At 34.9% G+C, this 13,797-nt stretch overlaps 1 protein-coding gene across 1 annotated transcript; it reads right to left on the bottom strand.

Annotated features, from left to right (window-relative positions):
* Positions 1–10,810: 10,810 nt before the first annotated feature.
* LOC140957445 (germin-like protein subfamily 2 member 4) lies at positions 10,811–13,013 on the bottom strand. Its single transcript, XM_073414714.1, has 2 exons — positions 12,763–13,013; positions 10,811–11,461 (listed from the first exon to the last, which is right to left on the bottom strand). The coding sequence occupies exons 1-2, from the start codon at positions 12,884–12,886 to the stop codon at positions 10,923–10,925; spliced, it is 663 nt and encodes a 220-aa protein (XP_073270815.1). The 5' UTR covers positions 12,887–13,013; the 3' UTR covers positions 10,811–10,922.
* Positions 13,014–13,797: the final 784 nt, after the last annotated feature.

Raw genomic sequence — 13,797 nt, 5'->3', positions numbered from 1 at the left:
ATAGAGAACTTGGATATGAAAGATCAAGAACATACTTATTCAATGTGAGCACACCAGACAAGAAAAAGGAAGTCAGAAAATGGGAAACGTCTGCAAGTCTAACGTGATTGATAGGTAACGAAATCGAATAGCAAAAACTAATCGTCGTCTGTGGGAGAAGGAAGAACAAAAATTCAGGAAAATTTCCAATGAATATATATTTGAAAAGCCCACGAATAAAACAAAAAAGCGAAATTTCGTATCATCGTAGAGCTTACCTGTGTATAGGTATACAATTCAAGAACCAACGGAGGACTGTCGAGGGCTTAACAAAGAACTGTCGAGGGCTTCAGCTTCTGAACCAACGTTTGCTTGAAGAGAGTAGAATACAAGTGGGCTTCATCCTTTTATTGGGCCCCTCAAGAAAATAAATTATAATGAATTTCCTTTCAAATTTCCAAATGCAACTTAAAATAAATTTATTATCATTTTAATACATAATCTCTATCAATTGTTTTTTTTTAAAAAAAAGTTATATTTTAAAAATTATCTACCCTTCAAACAATTAAATATAGTTTTGTAAACGATTAGTTACATTTCTTTTTTCAGTATTTGTATAACATGATAAATCTTGTGCCGACCCTATTAAGTTTTCGAAACTCGAAATAATCCTAATTTGCGTATGTTTTTGGATCAAGTTACTTGATCAATGATTTCAAATGTATTATGAGTGTATTGAAAAGACTCCAATAGTCCGAGGATTTGGCATCTATTTTTATCAATGGATTTGAAAATTATACAGATAATCAAATCAATTTGTGGGAAAGATTTGAAATCTTGATCCATCACCTACAAATTCTCCTTCATTCCAAATGGAGGCTTATAATATTGGTGTTATCGCAAAGTAAAAAGATCTAAATTAGATTGCATGAATAAGAAGAAATCAGATTCTTAAGCACCACTTTTGCTCAATTGTAACTTTCTTGGCAGAAGGTCAGTACAAGTAACAAAAGTTAATGAAGAACAAAATAGCTAGCCAGCCCTCAACACTGACATTCAATTTTTATTGGACAAGTAGTTTCATCCTTATACAATCAAGGAGTCATGTAATACAAATAGCAAAAGCACAAATATAAATAACTTTCACATTAAGTTGATCCTTTGGAGCTGGCTCAAGATAAAAAATGAATACCTTCCAAAGTTACGGTAGCTGTAAGTTAAAACGCTAAGCATAAAAATCATCGTCCCTGAGTTTCTGCCCGACTTTCGTTCTTGTTCGGAATCAAAGTTGAGCTACTATCTGTACTGAATCTTCCCCATCTCCCTTATGGGGCAGGAGGGTTTCTGCAAGGAGATACAACTGTTGTGCTTCGAAGGATTTCTTTTACTATATCTATTAGTTTCTTCTGGTGTGCTTTCTGGCATGGTATCTACTGGCTGTGAACTAAAAATACCGAATTGATGAACTGGGAATGCTTGAATGAGACAAATCTTGCCTGGAAAATTCATTAGCAGGAACCTCCACTTGCACCGGTGTTCTGAATTTGGGTGATACATCTGTATAAACTTGTGGTTGTTTTCCTTGTTGTGGAACCTTGAAGGCTCCGTTCATTGGGTTCTGTGCAGCGGTGTCATAAGAACTTAATGGAGAATACCGAACGCCTGAACGAGAAGAAGGTTGCTTGGATGTTTCTTCAGAAGGGACCTCAAGTCGGCTGAGGTTTTCTCATTTGAGGTGACGTGTTCATACTGAATTGAGGCTTTCCTTGAGTTGGAATCCCAGGAACGTTACTAGGGGAGCTCCTTGTATCACTGTCACTTGTAGATATTCCAGAGCTTGAATCTCTCGAGTATCTATTAGCTATGCCTTGCTTTGGAACCTCCGTGGACATATAAGAGGCTGCATGGGATCGTGCAGACTCCAGTACAAGTCTAGAGCTAGTATCTGAAGAACAGGGTGATGTTGCAATTCCTGATTGTTCGTTTCTGGGCAGGTCATGTGCTTCATCCTCAATTTCAAAAACTGCGTCGAAATCTTCAGCACCATGAAAAACAGCCCATTCAGATTCGCTGGTCTGAGCATCTTTATCCAACAAATTCTTCAGAATCTGGTACATACCTCCCCAATTTCCAAGCCAGTTTCCACTATATCCTCATTTTCTTCCAAAGGAGATCTTGCAGTCGGCGCAAACCCACTATCCATTAATGAAGAGTACTTTTTTATTGATTCAGAAGCTTTGGTAGCTTTCTTTCCAGAGCTTTTTTTAGAAGGACCAAACTTGACGTGCCTCACAACCACAAATGCCTGCTTCTTTTCAACTTTTGGTTCACTTTCCTCAACGGCAACATCTTTTATCTGTGCAAAATAACAACTATGACATCATCAAGTGATCAGTAAGGAAACACAATGTGAAATAATAAGAACCTTGCATGTAGAACCATGAGAAGATTGGACGTGAAACTTTACCAAAGTAGAAAAACGAGATAGCAATGTTTCCAAGTCAACATCCCCGGTAGGCTCAATTGCAGTGCACTATCAAAGTACCAGAGAAATAAAGAAATTAATTCAGTCTATCTGCTTTCAATTTTTATCATGCAATTCTAAAACCCAGAGTTCATAATTTGCTTTCAAGAACCATATGATATTCTCTCTTCAAGTATTTGCCCTTGCAAAGAAAAATGATAGAACAATATGAAACTCGACTCAAAATTTTCATCAATCAAAAAAACTTTAATAAAACAAGATTTTAACTTAAATGGTTTTCATCATCATTACATGGTTTGGGATGTGTTTTGATGCAGGATCGACATGTTGTGGCATAGGCCTCGAGACAGCTGAAACCACATGAAACAAGGTACCATGTGCATGATTTGGAGTTGGCAGCCATTATCTTTGCCTTGAAGATATGGCGACACTATTTATATGGTACCTCGTTTACGATTTATACGGATCATAAGAGTTTGAGATTTTTGTTTACTCAGACAGAGTTGAATATGAGGCAGAGAAGGTGGTTAGATTTGTTGAAAGATTATGATTGTGAGATTGAGTATCATCCTGGTCGAGCTAATCTTACTGCTGATGCATTGAGTCGTAAAGTTAGTTGTAATGCAGAGGATGTGAGTCGTTTATCAGCTATGATGATGTCTTGTTGTTCCTTGGGATATGATTTTGATATCTCGACGACTCCTATCCAGGTATCTACCTTATTAGCTGAACCTGATATATATGGTTGTATTCGTGACGCACAGATGACAGATGAGAGAGTTCAGCGATGGAAGGAGTTGGTTTCTCAGAAACAAGATACTCGTTTTAGAGTGGCTGATGATGGCAGTTTGAGGATGAATGATAGATGGGTAGTTCCTGATACTTCTGAGTTGCGCCAGGGCTTGTTGCGGCGTGCACATTGTAGTCGATATTCTATCCACCCTGGTGGCAAGAAGATGTATAAGGATTTACGTTCTCAGTTTTGGTGGAAATGAATGAAACGTGATGTGATTGATTTTGTACGTCGATGTCTCAATTGTCAACAGATCAAAGCTGAGAGGAGAAGGCCATGAGGTGAATTGAGGAGTTTAGAAGTGTCGACTTGGAAATGGGAGCACATATCGATGGATTTTGTGACTCATTTGCCAAGAAGCACTGGAACTATTGATGCTATTTGGGTGATTGTTGATCGATTGACGAAAGTTGCACATTTTATACCCTATAGCATGAGTAGTACGTACTTGGAGATGGCACAGTTGTATATACGAGAAATCGTACGGTTGCATGGGATTCCAGTGTCTATTATATCTGATAGAGATCCTCGATTTACTTCTCATTTTTGGGAAGGATTGCAGACTGCGATGGGGACAGAGTTGAGATTAAGTACAGCTTATCATGCCCAGACAGATGGTCAGACTGAACGTACTATTCAGACGCTGGAGGATATGTTGCGTGCTTATGTTATGGATTTTAAATCTGTTTGGCAGTCATCTATTCCATTGGTGGAGTTTGCATATAACAATAGTTATCATAGTAGTATTCAGATGGCTCCATTTGAAGCATTGTATGGGAGACGTTGTAGATCTCCTTTATACTGGGATGATGTTGATCGAGCTGTAGTCATAGGTCCTGAGATGATTCTTGAGATGGAACAGAAAGTAAAGTTGATACAGCAGCGATTGAAAGCAGCTCAAGATAGACAGGCCGCCTATGCAAATAAAAGACGAAGACCCTTGGAGTTTCAGCAGGGCGATCGAGTATTTTTGAAAGTTTCTCTTTTTCGTGGCACAGTTCGATTTGGTATGAAAGGAAAGTTGGCACCGAGATATGTTGGCCCGTATGAGATATTGCAGCGGATAGGCACTTTGGCTTGTCGATTGACTCTACCTCCATCTTTATCTGGTATTCATGATGTGTTTCATGTGTCGATGTTGCGGAAGTATGAGCCAGACCCTTCACATGTGTTGGATATTTCTGAGATTCAGTTAGATCCTTATGTGTCTTATATTGAGAGACCAGTTTGTATTTTGGATTGATCTGAACGGAAACTTCGTAGTAAGCTTATACCGATGGTGAAGGTTCAGTGGGAGCATAGAGGTGTCGAAGAGGCCACTTGGGAGACAGAGCGGCATATGAGGGAGCTCTACCCCTACTTATTCTGACGATATGACATATCTTTATTTATGCATGTTATTACTGTTGTTGATTAATTTCGAGGTCGAAATTCATTTAAGGGGGTAGAAATGTAATGTCTGAAGTAAATATCACAATTTGTTGATTTAGTAATGGAGATTACTAAATAATTAATGATTTTTAAAGAATAAAATATGACATATCTTGGACATATGAAGTCCAAATGATTTGAAATTTGGATATAACGTAGAAAACTCAAAGATATAGAAGTTTCATGTTTTGAGTTTTAGAAAATTTGATTGTTTGACTGGTCCAAACGGATATATCGGTGTTGAAAATATTAAATAGTATATATTATATTATATTATTTTATTAATATAATATAATATTTAAAAAAATAAAAAAAATAAATATAAAAATATAAAAAAAAGTGTGAGTCGGTGGAATTCATTCCACCAACAATTGAGAACAGAAAGTTACTGAGAAATCGAGAAAGAGAAAGAAAAATAGCATTTCAATTTTCTTTTCGATCTTGCGACTTATCGGTTTATCTAATCGACGAACCGACTTCAGTTCTGAAATCGTTGACACGAGTTCTTCGATTTGATGTATAAATTTTATAGTTTTGGTAATGTTTGAAATTCGTCGATTTCTGAAATAAATCTGATAAATTGTTAAATCACACTGAAATTGAAGATTGTTGAGTAGTGTATGATTTTAACGAATTAGAGAAGGTTATAGTGGTGTTATTTTGAATTATTCTCAATTTATTATAAGTAGAGATTTTTAATTGTTGGATTGGGATTGGAGAGTTGTTTGTCAGTTGTTATTAATTCTGATTATATATTCTGAGTCTACGAAGTATATGCTACACGTTGATATAAAGTTTTCGTAATTTGACGGATGTTGTAAAATAGCCTATTATTTGAAGTTAATTTATTTGGGTGTATTTGATGGTAGTATTGTGAATTAAATACACCAGAATATTAAATTGTTGAAAGATAAGAATTTATAATCGAGTTTTATATTTTGTTGAAGTAGTGTTATTGGGCTATTTGATGTTATATAATGAGATTGTTATGATTGTGTTGATACGGTGACAATGATCTGATAATTGTTGTTGAATTATGTAGATACAACACAAGCCTCGGGATCAAAGAAATAACCAGATTACATATATACTCGATTATCAGGTACGTGTTGACGTACGAGCATACGTTGTTATTGTTTAGTATTGATAAATACTATTGTGTTGAAAGATGGGAAATCACTGGAATTGGGTGATTTGATATTATATTTGCTGTTGTTTATTATTGTTGATATTGTTGGCTGTCGTTTGTTGGGAGATGTCACGTCGATGTTGTTCGTTCGATGATATTGATGTCGCCGGTGTTGGGGTGCACATATCGTCGATGTTATTCATTCAATGATATTGCTGTCGTCGGAGTAGGGGTGCGACGTATCGTTGATGTTATTCGTTCGACGATATTGCTGTCGTCAGTGTTGGGGTGCGCCGTATCGTCGATGTTGTTGTTGCAGTAGTATGGGAGTTATGACGTTGATATCGTTGGTGGTTTGATTGTCGAGTGTTCGCACATGGAGTATTTCTGTTATCATTCCCGTTATATTTTCTATTGTTGATAATATAACTGTTATGTATTACGATGATGATTGTTGTGTATGCTCATCCTTTGGGGGCTGTTTTTGTTGGACATGTTACAGGACTATGCCATGAGACAGGATAGTGGTGAAGGACTAGGTGTGTCTAGTCAAACAGTCCTGTAGTTGATAGTAGATAGAAACAGTATAGTTTATTGTCTTACTTGAGTTGTATGTGTGTATTTATTATACTGTTTCTGCTGCATTGACGTAGATAGTGTGGTGATTGCATTATTTTGTCGTATATGCATTATATTATTACGTCGTTGAAAAGAAAATTTTTATGCATATGACGTCACATGTTGTATGATTACGTGGTGAGGTTTGGGGCGCCACATGAATAAAAGAAGAAGCAAACTACAAAGGCCAAGACACCGACAAGAGAAATCAAGTGAGTTTGTTTTATCATCTGATTACGAAAATGATAGAGAGAAAATTTCTCTTACTCAAGTTTTAAGCACGAGTAAGAAAGTAATTGACCCTGACAAGCCAAAGGACAAGACTGAGAAACCAAGAATGAAGAAAATCAAGCTAATCAAAAATGTTAATGAGCTATTCATACCAGCTTCAATCACAGTCGTTCATATCTCCAATCTGACAGGATTAAATATAGTGAAACGAGAAGAGGTTAGTTACCGGACCAGTTTAGCTCTAGTCAATCCAAAAGCCAAAGGAGATGAAAATCTTATTTAGGAATACAAGATTCGAATGTGCAAGCCGCCTTTGACAGTTGGGTTGATTATCGAACATTTGTCCATTTTGAAGTGATCAGAAAATTGAAGAAGTTGAAGGCAATGGCATCACTAAAGCTGAAGATGTTGAGGTGGGCTGAAATAAATGTGATCTCTGAAGCTCTGCAAAGACGAGACTTCATTGAAATGGAGCTAAAGGAGAGTGCCTTGTGATACCTTATCCAACAAAAGAGTAACAATTTTGCTGGTCACGGTCCAACCACTAAGGATGATACATCAGTCATAAGTCAATTGGAAATTGACGTCGTCTCATTATCAATGATGGTCAAGGTCAAACGATATGAGTATGAACTCCCAGCTGGTGAAGAAGAAAATATCTCAGCCTTCTTTGACCTAGGAGAAAGTCAAGATGGTAATCAACCCATATCAGAATACATACAAAACAACATGATGTTGAGATGTAGATACCCACAAAAGAAAATTTTCAGGTGGAAGAACTTTCTCAAACTCCAGCTATTGGTGAAAGCATAACTCAGGCTGATGGTCAGGGTAACCAGCCTGATTCATATGTGTTAATCATCGTTCAAATTCCTCCATCTTCTCTGCCAAAACTGTTTCAGACTAAAGATCTCCCAGATATTCGATTGTGGATGAAGTTTTCAGGTCCTTATCACAGTTTGAGTTTGACCAGTCAAAGATGGACCCTTCTTCTTAAATGCTCCAAGACCATACCGCTGAGCAAGAATGTGTCTATGTTGAGAAAGACTTAAATCTTGAATCAATTACAACCACTCCAACCTGTGAACCAATAATCGATGATCAGATTATTTCTACTGAAAATCTGACTAACGAGGAGATGGTAGTCTCCAGATCTTTTACAACAGACGCTGATCAGGTCCAACTAGGACAAGAATTTATGGAAGAAGTGGCTGATTCAAAACACATATTTTATTAAGACACAGAAGCATGAACCACTCCATTAGTTACTCCAACTGTTGAATCTACAAGTATTGCATGAAGCCAGTTCTTCTTCAAATCTATCCAGTGGAAAGTTAATTTTTCATACCGCTTCCTCCCCTCCACCTCAAATCAATCAAAACCCTTTCAATTGACTAAAGATGGCTCTCTCTTTCTATCTCAGAATGATGAAATTCCTATCTTTGATGATGAGCCCTCGAATGATGACATGTTTTCAAATATTCTGTCTCATATGCATGTTGTCTCATCCAAGATCAACAATATGAAGATTAAGCAGTTTGCACACTCCGCCGCGTTCGACAATTTTAAAAGTCGTGTACTGAGAATATGATTCAACTCATGAGCACTAGCCATACATCAATGAAGACTCAAGCCGCCGATATGAACTCTTGAGCATTCTGGACAAATAACTCAAGTCAAGCTTCATATGGACGCACAACTTGATCTACTCCAAAATACTCTTGGTAGCTAGCTGTAGGAAGTTATCGAATTCATGCAGTGTGGTGATGTCAAAAAGAGAAAAAATCAGAAGAAACTAGAAGATCAAAAGAGAAAAGCAGATAGAGATAAGTTTAAAGAAGTTCGGCGTAGATATGAAGAATAAGCAGAAGAAGAAAGAAAAAGAAGAGGAGGTTGCAGGGGTTCAAGTCACCGTAGATAAGTTTTATTAAGGTGTAATAGGTATGTTTTTATGTGTTTTTCTTGCTCCTGTATTAATGATATTTCATCTACTCAGTGAAATACATTTTTTTCCTAACATCTCTATTAATTAACTGTTAATATGTAACAGATATATTTAGTCTTGCAATTTGATTTTGTATAAAAAAAAGAGAATTGTTAGAATATCTTTTACCTTAAGTTTTTGTGATTAACAAATAAACAGTACCGAGCTGTTTCAGGATCCAGTTTTTTCTCGTATATATTGACAGGTTTTCCAACCGCTAGATAAGACAAGCCGCTCAAACATATTACCAATTGTTCAAGCCGTTCAGAACTCTAACTGCAAGAGATCATTTGACATCTGACTGGATCAGTCCTAAACAAAGTGCATGAGTATAAATTGTTAAACTGCAATTGGTCAGATATGAGTAAATCAAGGTGGATATTGAAATTCAAGTGATTCAACAACTACAATTTATAGTATTATTATACATTACCCTACCAACACCCGATTTACATAAATTTTCCTAAACTATCAATGGTCTACCAACTTTTTCAAAAGCTAGGAGCTAAAAGTCACAAAAGAAAATAAGCATTAAATGGGAATTTAATGATAGACACGGTGATCGAAAGCGACAAGGCTACTCTATCAGGAAAGAGTACAGATGATTGTTGAAAAGCAAATCCTACCGTTTGAGTTTTTCAACTATAAGTATGCAGACTCAAGAGAGAAGAAAAATTCTCTCTGCTCTGAACCTACCTATAAATAAAAGTACGCGATCTTACAGTCTGCATATACAAGATATCCGATCACACTTAAGCGATCAAACTTTAAGTTGCTCAACTTAGTACACATCTATCAGAATCTATCAGATTTTCAAGGATCATCTTGTGCTAACCTACCAACTCAATCCGTTCAAAGTTGACTGTTTGATAGTACATACCAACTCAAGTCATTCATAGCTGACCGTAAGATAGTATTACTGGATTTTCTGGTAAACCGATTGTTCTTAAACATCCAGGACTTGTTGATTGAACACTAAGAGTTTCAACTTAGTCAGTTATAAGTCCGAATTGAATTTGGTTGTTTCAAAAAGTTGTAAAATCAAAGTCTTTTAATGAAATCATTTCTAAGAGGAATAACGGGTGACGTAAGAGTATTCATCTCCGAAAATTCATAAATTTGTCTTTTTTTTTTTACCTTACACATTTTATTTGTTTACATATCTAGCCGTTTCTTGTTAATTATCAATTACATCAAATAAATACTATATCACTAGTCAAATCGGACTGTTTTTGCACTTATTTATTTTCAGTGGTCCATCAAAACTAGTTGTTCAAGAAATTACCCAACAAATGAGTATCTTGATTTTGGTTCCATCTTCTATTGAAATTGGAACGATCGATTTTGGTAAGAATGAATGTTGTATCCAAATTATACATAATTGAGCTTTGGTTTCATTTTTCATTCTAATCGGAAATGTCGTGTGACATTATTCATTAGACAAAGATTTGATGATGATCCATAATAGCTTATGATATAATATAGAATATTACATGACTAAATTTAGAATTATTAATGTGCAATGATCGACCATCCCACCAACTAAACACCACAAGAATTGGCAATCGGCATGTCTTTGTCGCTTTGCACTCTCATTACTTGATAAACAAGTGATCGATCGATTTCCCACCCCTTGACTATTTTACATTTCTTACACCATTTTAAGAAAAATCTCGATTTCACATTTCAATTCGTATTAGTACTCCAGAACTCGGAAAAGAGTTCATATTTGTCTATTATAACAATTTAGATTAATCATTTTCGTTAAACGAATATGAATACGAATACGTGAGCAATCACACTTTTGTCTACGTCTTTGAATTATAATATAATATTTTGGTTATGTCGCAAGATGCACATATAGAAATTAATTTAGAAAATAAAAAAAATACTAAATGTACAATATCGTTAATTTTAAAAATAACAATATCGTATCTAATTAATTATTTAAATTAATTACCAAAAAAATTTACAAAATATATTTCTAAATTTTTTAATTTCACTATATAAACTTATTCATATTCACACATTATGTACTCAAATAACATATAAATTAATCATTATTGGGAACAACTAATTAATGTTACTGTAAATTAATACAAAAAAGTGTGAATTTATTATAAATTTTATATATAAATGATAAAAAAATTTATTTTTACATTTATAATTTTGAAATAAAATATTAACCATATTAATAATACAAATTATGGAATTAATTTTCTTTAACGATGATTAGCAACAATACAAATACAATTAAAAGCCTTGGCTCTTTTCATTTCTTGGGTGCGAATCTGGACTTGATCTTGTCAATCTCTTTCGTCCCCACCTGGAACGCCTTGGTCAGAACATTATCCGGCACGGGCGGCGTGGCAGCAAACAGTGTGGCGGCTATAGACTGCGTTCCGGGGAGCTGGCTGTTGAAGGCGGCGATCACCGAGGCGGCGGTCTTTCCATTATTCTTCTGGAAGTGAACTAGTCCTCTGGGAAAGACGAAGATTTCCCCTTTCTTGATAGATTTTGATATGAGGACGTTGGCGGTGGTGATGAAGCCCACGTCGAGCTCCCCTTCGAGGACGAACACAACCTCAGTGGCGCGTGGGTGAGTGTGCGGCGGGTTCAGGCCTTCGGGGGCATAGTCGATGCGTGCGAGGGACACGCCGAGGGTGTTGAGGCCCGGGATTTTCTGCACATTGGCTAGGGTGACCAGGGACCCGGCGGAGTTGTTGGTGGCTTCGGGTTTGGCTAGGCCGGCGAAGAAGAAGTCCTCCGCCGTCACGTTGGACTTGCATGGGTATCCGTTCACCTTCACGGCTATTCAATGAGAGATATTTAATATATTTTTATTTTATTTTTTTTGAATATTTTGAGTTCAGCGATGGCAAAAATATATTTTCCTTAAACATTTTCATTCCATGAGTCGTAATTAATTTTAATTTTTCATAATTAATATTTATTTTCTCAGTCTCAATTATATAGATCACTTTTTTTTTGTCTCAAATATATAGATTTATACCATATTTAGTAACTTTTTTTTTGTTCTTTTACTAATATATCCATATTAAACGTGTAATCATTTTTTGAATGCATTAAACAGAATAAAATAGAAAATTTTTATATAATTTATTTTCCAATTATTTTTCTTAACTTGTGTGAAATTAAAAAAATAAGACTATATAATCGGGACGGACGGAATAGTATACAAATTGTTACATAAAAATATTATGGAGATTTTATCTCCATTAATCGAGTCATATTTGTTTAATTGAGAATGTCATATGGATATAATAATTTCAATTATATGCAAGAATTTGCAAAAAAAAATGATCGATTGTATTTGTCCCACATACATTTATATAGAAATGAAATTATACATAAAGGAACATATATGATTTCATTCCATCTAATTAATATATTACATTGTGATAATATCTTTGATTTGTATTTTCTTGGTTGAGTTCCCAAATTTTTTTCTTTCTTTTTTTTTAAAAAAACTGACTGTAAAAAAAAGTAAATTTAATGTACACACTCCAACATAAATAGATATTTTGAGAGAAAAATTGAGATGAAACTAAAGTAGGTGAAGTTGGTGTACTTAATGCAAATTAAAATTTTAGCGCTGGCCTAAAAGAGTAGGTCTCTTGTAAGGTGGTATCACGAATCTTTATCTGTGAGACGGGTCAATCCTACCGATATTCACAATAAAAAGAAATACTTTTAGCATAAAAAATAATACTTTTTCATGGATGACCCAAATAAGAGATCTGTCTCACAAAATGCAACATGTGAGACCGTCTCACACAAGTTTTTGCCATTGATTTTATATTCTAATTAAAGAACTCATCTTAATACAATATCTTGGATTCTTTTGAACTTTTACTACCTTATTATTATTGTTCACAAAATCTGAAACATCATATCAATAATATTGGTTCTAGATTCGATCGACGTGATCTAACGACTCTACTGTACATAATTTCATAACATCAGCGCGACCCTAGTTTCGAAAATAAACATATTAACTCACAGATCATTAGCGATTTTCCCAATTTTACCCACTGAATAAATCTCGACATGCAAGGAATGAATATCATCACATTATAATGAATGCATACCAGAAGTGAGATCAGCAACACAAATATCTTGAAGCATGTCTGGATCCGCAGAAACGCTACTTGTAAACACGACTATAGCTATAGCCAAAAACATAAACATCCCAGCTCCACCAGAATAAGCCATTGGTGGCTTGTGTAAATAAACAGTGAAAAGGGTGTAATAATATATAATGAAGAGCTAGCAAAATTAATTTTAAAGATGGTAAAAGAGAGATATATATTGGTGTGTTACTTATAATAATGCCTAGAAAATGGGAGTCCCCTTAAATTAATAAAGAGTAGAAAGTTGGAGATTGTGTTTGTTAAAGCACGAAACAACATGGCTTCGTAAACCCAAAGTAAAGGGATGAATGATGGATACATAAAATATAAGTATTAAATGGATTAGTGCACGCATAATAAATTAAAAAACAGCAAAAAATTGCGTAAGACGGTCTCACGGGTCGTATTTTGTGAGACAGATCTCTTATTTGGGTCATCCATGAAAAAATATTACTTTTTATGCTAAGAGTATTACTTTTTATTGTGAATATCGGTAAGGTTGACCCGTCTCACAGATAAAGATTCGTGAGAACGTCTCACAAAAAACCTACTCAATAAAAAAAAAACCAAGAAAAGTAAATTTTTGTGTCAAGTATTATAAATTTTCTTACTTATTAAAGTTAATGTTTGGTTTTCAATCTTATTATATTTCGTTTTCCTTAAAAAAAAAAAAGTTAATTCAATTACGAAAATACATATGTATTGCATCACCTAACTTTGATGTATCTATCTTATCTTATAATAATATTGAAATATATGTAGGTGACTTCTCATTTTAGTAGTTCAATTCCTTGCAAGAGATTTCTTCACTTTATGTAGCAAAGGATGTTAATTTGGTATTGTACATTGGCCGACCTTATTATTGTAGTTGTGACAATTAATATTCTTTGGTGGAATGAAATGAAAATCATATCTAAATTGATATTATATGCATAAAATTACCCACTAATACCTTATTGTAGTTGTCACCTGTGATTTTTTTTAAATACATTA

Source organism: Primulina huaijiensis, chromosome 14 (assembly GCF_012295235.1).
Source record: "Primulina huaijiensis isolate GDHJ02 chromosome 14, ASM1229523v2, whole genome shotgun sequence".
In the NCBI taxonomy this organism is placed as follows: Eukaryota; Viridiplantae; Streptophyta; class Magnoliopsida; order Lamiales; family Gesneriaceae; genus Primulina; species Primulina huaijiensis.
Note: the sequence above shows the minus strand (reverse complement) of the source record. Positions and strands in the feature narration are given on the sequence as shown.